The 7,204-nt window shown below is 42.0% G+C and overlaps 1 protein-coding gene across 1 annotated transcript in view; it reads right to left on the bottom strand.

Annotated features, from left to right (window-relative positions):
• Window positions 1–3,641: 3,641 nt before the first annotated feature.
• The window catches only part of LOC126234713 (apolipoprotein D-like), a 30,865-nt gene continuing 27,302 nt past the window's right edge, over window positions 3,642–7,204 (bottom strand). Inside the window, exon 3 of the mRNA XM_049943460.1 lies at window positions 3,642–3,935. Within this exon, the coding sequence (XP_049799417.1) occupies window positions 3,703–3,935 (233 nt within the window). The 3' untranslated portion in view covers window positions 3,642–3,702. The remainder of the gene's footprint in view (window positions 3,936–7,204) is intronic.

Raw genomic sequence — 7,204 nt, 5'->3', positions numbered from 1 at the left:
ATATAACAGCAATTAATTCTTTAGTAGGGATATCTCGGTAAATGTTTTTAATGTCTAACGATATAAAATGGACATCGTCGTGAATGTCTGCTTCTCTTATATCTGCGATTAGTGTGGTACTGTTCATCACAGAATATGCTGTTTGATATGTCAATTTTTTTTTAGTAAATGTCTGACATTTCGAGTTCATTTGTATGCCGGATTGCCCATACACTATACTACTGGCATCTTCAACATCTGTTGTATTTACTCGCAAAACCAGTTCCTGTGGCACTTGAAAAATAATGTGAACAGCGAAGCATCGTTTGATTTGGCAATTTTCACGTCACCAAATCAAAATAAAAATGAAATAAGTGATAAGTGACAAAACATAATTCTGAGAGACGCAGTGCCTTCAACCGCAAACCTTAACAATATAAGATTAGGACAGAAAGTGTCACATTTTTGATACGTTAAGACCATGGCTGCGTTCTATATTTGAGGACTCTGTGACAATATCTTTCAGTGGGATAACGCAAGACCGCATGTTGCCTATGCTGTATTCCGACGGAGCATGTTTGACTATTTCCCTGGTCTGCACGTTTTCTGTATTTCTCAAGTATTGAAAATATCTCGTCATGGTTTGCCGAGAGTCTGGTACGCTGTTCTTCGTCAGCCGCTACGAATGATTAACTCTAGCGTAGAGTCGAAGCAGCATGGAATGACGCACCTGCGTTTCTTATCCAAGCTCAGTTCGATTCGACATGACGCTCATCCGGATTAGAGCAGTTGCTGATGCCAGACGAGATAACATTGGGCAGAAATATGGGTACCCTGTCTAAACTAAAATCGCCTACGAGCTTAATTATATGTTTTTCATTCTGCGCTATGTACACACAATAAGTAAAATGCAGTTATTTGCTACCCTTAATGATGCTGCTATTTTAGTGACAAGCAGTACAGTTTTGCATGTTCTTTGAAGGATCTTGTGAAGCAGTACCTAACACAGCAGAAGTAATTGTGTATATTCTACGACTGTCGTAAAGTGCGAATTTCAGAACAGCTGTTAACAACGTCCAGGAACTAGTAATACGGTTTATTAGTCACTGTAGTTGTAATTTTGAAAGTAGTATAAATCACTACATAAATACAGGGCGGACATTAATTAAATCGACAAATTGTAGGGACGGATTTGTAATTGCAAATGGAGGAAAAGTGGTCCTACGAACATGTGTCCGGAAATGCATCGTCGTCACGCTAGATGGCGCTGATTGCTCTGATCACGTGCTGTGTATTCCTTTTGTGCTACAGGTAGTATGACTGACACAGCGTACTGTAAGCATCTGAAAGGTCCGGTATTCGTGACAGAAAAAAGCCGATATGGGGTTTGTGTACAACCAGGCAGATGCAAACGGTCGAGAAGCAGCACGACTATACCAAAACAACTACCCTCACGGACATCAACCGCATTTCAAGTCCAGTTTGGGCGTTTGAGTGATAATGGGTCCTTTAAGGCAGGCGCACGTGGAGCTAAGTGGCGGACTATGCGTACACCAGATTTGGAGGACCGGTTTCTACAGCATACTGAGAAGAACCCTGGTACATGCTTCGAGCAAGTGGCCCGATTGCTTGTGATGTACGCACATCGACCTAGCGGTTATGGATCCCGTCTGGCGTAAAGTTTGCCTATATAGCGCGCGCCTGAGGCGAGACACGAAAAGAGAGAGTCCACACAGAACCGCTAGGAGGCGTGAGTTTCGCATGCACTGTGTTTGGAAACACGCTGGGCGGCAGTATAAGCTGCCAACGCGTTGAAATGAGACTGTTGGTACTGGCGTTGGTGATTCTGACGTTCATTGGTTGACGGGACCCTCAGTGGACAGCCTTGTTTCTGTTCACGACGGCATTAGAATCATGGATAGTTTTTTTTTTTTTTTTGGGGGGGGGGTGAGCAAAGTTTCACCATGGGTAGTTTTTTTGGGGGTGAACAAAATTTCAGCCCGTGAAGTGTGGTAACAACGTGATTTAATGTATCGCTGCCTCTTGTTGCCTCATTCGAAATTCGCGTCAGCTACATCATTCGGTGCTATGGGTATTGCCAACTGCCAGTCCAGAAGGATATCCTTAGTAGTGAAACGCCCGTGATATTTTGATGTGTGATTAATTTTTTTTTATTTTATTTACTGGACCAATTGGTTGCTTGAAGTTTTCCGGGCCCTAGTTTCAATTGTCGTTATTGTCTGGAATGTATTCCCTGAAGCACGTATGAACATGTTTTTGAAGCTTGTTGAATTAACACCATCTGTTTGTGTGTTTTAGAAGCTTGTCTTGTTACTTTGTGTTCTCTGCCGTGTGTACAACGACCTGCCTGTGGAGACGGGCGAGCTGGGCCTGTTGATTGTTGGAGAGTAAAAGGGCTCGTACCGAGAGCGGCAGTTCATGTGTAATGAAAGGGAAGCTGTGTAATCCTGCTTTGAGTATACGCCTCCAATTATAACCATTATCTCTTGATGCATTTGTAGTTGTGTGAGTGGTGGCTTAATTTTAAAACCATGAGTTTCTTTAATGTTGTTTAATGATCCTGTGTTGAATTATTGCAGAAGTTAACTCTTAAAGTCATTTACTTGGCATCTTGAATTTGTTTTAGAGATTTCTATATTTAATTAGTGTAATGTTTTTATGAGAAACTTAGTCTTAAAATTTTTCTAGTTGAAGTACCAGGCTTACTGTATTCTGATTGCTATGGTAATGGTTGTTTAAATATTACTGCTTGGTAGAATATATTTCAGTGTTCTATTATTTTAATAGCCTGCCTAAAAGTTTAATGCTAAATGAGCTGAAGTTTGTCCTCGTCCTTTCATTAACTTAATCTTTCCTGTGATAGCGTGAATTTGCGCTACAACGTGTATCGTGCATGACAGGTACGTGTGAACGCGTGCTTTGCGTCCTATGGAGTCCACTTTGAACATCCGTTGTGACGTGGATGCGATGCAGCTCTGTGCTGTGTTCACAAACGATTTGTGGTCGTTGCACGCACACCTTCCTTACTTGTCGGTTTTATTAACGTTCACCCTGTATAGTTTTCCTTAAGGACCTACCAGCCTCATTTTTCCGAATGCTTTTCACGAGCAAATCGTGAGGTGTATAAGTTCCTTACCTCAGTCGTTTTCTCAGAGTAAGATTTTTTTAAGTTTTCTCTTATTTACTGGAAATTTTAACCAATTTAGCTACAAGATGGGAATACACTAACACCCTGCCGTTCTATAAATTAAGTTTTCGTATTTAAAACTTTTCTCTTGGATTCCAAGATAAAAATAAGTGCTTTGTAAAATAAAAGAAATAGTTAGCTCCATAATGGGTGAGTACTCTGATATAAAGCCGAAAATGTCTGCCATAAAAGTTGTTCCGAAGGACCTGTGACATTCTTGTTATATTTAGAAAAAAGGAGTCAAGCACCAAAAACTAGTTCCACCATGAACGATGTATTTCAGACATTTCGCCAGGTTAAAATATGGGCTGTGTGCGACAACTGAAGTTATGTGTAAGTATACCTGCATCTTACTGTTGTAATAGTCATAGATACTTACTTTTATCTATGAACTCGTGTTGTGCAAAGTTTTCGAGGTTTACATAAAAAACTAAGTTTAAATCATAGTGAATGCTTTTTCACATTAATCATAATAGCTTTATTGATGGAAGGCAGGTTCATACAGACTCCCTCGTCTAGCAATCGCCATTGTCGATATCTCTAAACTTCTCGATATCTGCCTCACCACTGCTGGCAATCGACTTTAGAAGCTGCAGCTCTTCTTTGGGCATCGACGGCTGACGAGACAGCACATCGACGGCGAAGACTCGTCGAAATTCGTCCTCGTGGGCGTCGTAATACACGAGGCACGTCTGTGTCACTGCGAAGCTGGTGTAGTCAGTAGAGAGTATCTGGTGCTGTAATGTTGCTGAAACACAAATATATGCTGTGTGTTATAGATAGTAAAGTTGGAGGCTAAGGATAGCCGCTTGGCACTCATATTAGCTAGGTTACAACCTGTAAATCCACTTCCGTAGCTGCTATAGTCACAAGCCAACACACGAAGAACGATAAGGGAAAACTGTCCTGATACGATTTTTTGTGGAGTGCACACGTCCAGATTTTGTTTTCGTTTCATCTTTGTATGGGATATTTTGAGAAGTTCAACGACAGGTGAATGTGAAGACCAAATGTATCACTGAAATGGAAGAGAAAGTCTCTTCCAATATGGTTAAATAAGGTAGTTTAACTACCGTGTAGATTAAGAAATACGAGGTTCCTCAGGGCTGGTGTCTACGCCAAGGAACAAATAGACTTACTACGTTAGTGCACGACTTTAAGAACCGGAATTATTTTACAGTGGCGTCAACATTTCTTGTGCATCAATGTGTAAATTGTACCAAGAGATCAGCTGGTTTTTAGTATGGCTGTCAACATGCTGGGTCGTTTGTTTTCGTTGTTTCTGCTGCCAAATAACGTTTGGTTGTTCTCACAGTACAAATTTTAATATCCAACACTGATCCTTGCATCACTAAGACACGATTTACCACACTTAAGTATTTCCCTTCAATCAGAAAAACACCTCTGTGCAGGTGTCTTTTGAACTATCATAACTCTTCTCCATATACAGTATTTTTATAATAATTTGTATGTTTGTCCTTAATTTTTGTATGTAAATCTGCTAATACATCTGCTCGGCATACTAGAGTTGATTTCATAGAAAGATAGACAATGTGTGACTCGGTGCATCGACGCTACATACTAAATGAACAGCTTAATCTTATACTGGTGTTCTTGGGGAAACCTTCTACAAAAGGTGAGTCATGGCCAGTGTAGACATGTTGATAGCTCATGCTCCCCAGTGGAGTGGTCTTTTCACGGAAGGCTGGAGATTAACAGGAAGAACGCGACGCCTGCTTTGTACGACTCAGGAGAGCAGCCCTGGCCGTATAAGCTAGCTGCCACTGGTCATCCACTAGGAAAACAAAAACAACTTTAAATCGGAGATTCTTTGGAAACATAATGGCTACGCTGCTTTCCTTCAGTTGCCCGAGACCACACAAGTGTGTAAACTTTAATACAGACAGTCCACGGAGCGTCAGCCTAGCGTACAAGCAGAGCCCTTCAGGGAATGCGTCAAAATGAGAACGTTCGTCGCCCACGATGACCTAAAAGCCTACAAAATCTGTCCAAAATTAGAATATTGTTTGGGCTTTTGAGAGAGTCCAGGAGAAAGTTGGCACCCTGGAATGAGGAATGAAGAGAGGAAAGAATCCTCCAGGAGGAAGTGTCTGTTGCCTGGCACTGATATATCGGCAACTAATTATAAGATGACGAATGTTCAGCGATTCGGAAGCACAAGCCGGGAGTGGATGAGGATTTTGTATATGGACCTTGCATGTGGACTTAATGTCTAAGCTTCATCTTGGAACACTTCGTATTCGACATTTTGTGTACTCGTAGATATGATCTTACGCTTACTTCAGTTTATTTCGTGCTGTACTGATTCCCATTAGAGTCACTGCTGGATTTTATTCCAGTCTGACGATAATTTTCATGAGTATTTAACCGTCTTCCCGTTTCTGGACAACCTTCTTCTGTCTTTCAGCCTGATGCTGCTTTTACAGTCTGATTTGAATTTTGACTTGCCTACCCGAGAGTCATTCTTATGGGCAGGTTCATTCCGATTGCTTTAGTACTGTTTGTGCAATTTCGCGCCATGCTTCTTCCCCTCAGGTCGTACATGAGCTGTGACGAGACCCTGCCAAGTAGCAGCCGGCGGATATAAGGTCTTAAACTGCATTACTCGCAGAAAAGGACCGAATCTTTCAACTGCCGACGACTGTCATTCATCCGCCGTGCTCCAGATGCAACCAAGATGGCATCCCATTATGCGCGCCACCGCATGTCAACGACCGCCGACTCCCAACCCCCGCCGCAGACAGCTAATACAAGACGTGGGTTATTTAAAAACGACAAGCCAGCTCAGTCAGAGAGCCTCTAGCGTCCTACAAACCCAGTTACTATGTTGTGCTAGCCAAGCCCCCTGTGGTATAAGATATTTTACGACCTTTGTATTCAGGACATTGTTTTAATAAACTGATGTTTTAATTTACTATTCGTGATCGCTACTTAGTTGTTCGGATATGTAACCAAAATCCAGGGCCAGAAAGTTTATTGTAGGGAAGAGGTAAGGTTTGCTCTGACGTCTTCATATCTCTTCATTTCTACTTGTGATTACCATTTTTGACGTTTGTTTGCTGTTGACTTAGAAATTATTGAATCAGTGACTGAACAGTTCACGGTAGCTCTTTCTTTGTCTAACTTGCCTATCCATAAGGCATCCTATTCCCGTTTTACTATTTACTCCTGCTATTGATATGAACCTATATTTATCTTCATCTACATCTACATTTATACTCCGCAAACCACCCAATGGTGTGTGGCGGAGGGCACTTTACGTGCCACTGTCATTACCTCCCTTTCCTGTTCCAGACGCGTATGGTTCGCGGGAAGAACGACTGCCGAAAAGCCTCCGTGGCACGCTCGAATCTATCTAATTTTACATTCGTGATCTCCTCGGGAGGTATAAGTAGGGGGAAACAATATATTCGATACCTCATCCAGAAACGCACCCTCTCGAAACCTGGACAGCAAGCTACACCGCGATGCAGAGCGCCTCTCTTGCAGAGTCTGCCACTTGAGTTTGTTAAATATCTCCGTAACGCTATCACGCTTCCCGAATAACCATGTGACGAAACGCGCCGCTCTTCTTTGGATCTTCTCTATCTCCTCTTTCAGCCCGACCTGGTACGGATCCCACACTGATGAGCAATGCTCACGTATAGGTCGAACGAGTGTTTTGTAAACCACCTCCTTTGTTGATGGACTAAATTTTCTAAGGACTCTCCCAATGAATCTCAACCTTGCACCCGCCTTACCAACAATTAATTTTATATGATCATTGCACTTCAAATCGTTCCGTATGCATACTCCCAGATATTTTACCGAAGTACCTGCTACCATTGTTTGTTCCGCTATCATATAATCATACAATAAAGGATCCTTCTTTCTATGTATTCGCAATACATTACATTTGCCTATGTTAAGGGTCAGTTGCCACTCCCTGCACGAAGTGCCTATCCGCTGAAGATCTTCCTGTATTTCGCTGCAATTTTCTAATGCTGCAACTTCTCT

Source organism: Schistocerca nitens, chromosome 2 (assembly GCF_023898315.1).
Source record: "Schistocerca nitens isolate TAMUIC-IGC-003100 chromosome 2, iqSchNite1.1, whole genome shotgun sequence".
Taxonomy (NCBI): domain Eukaryota; kingdom Metazoa; phylum Arthropoda; class Insecta; order Orthoptera; family Acrididae; genus Schistocerca; species Schistocerca nitens.
Note: the sequence above shows the minus strand (reverse complement) of the source record. Positions and strands in the feature narration are given on the sequence as shown.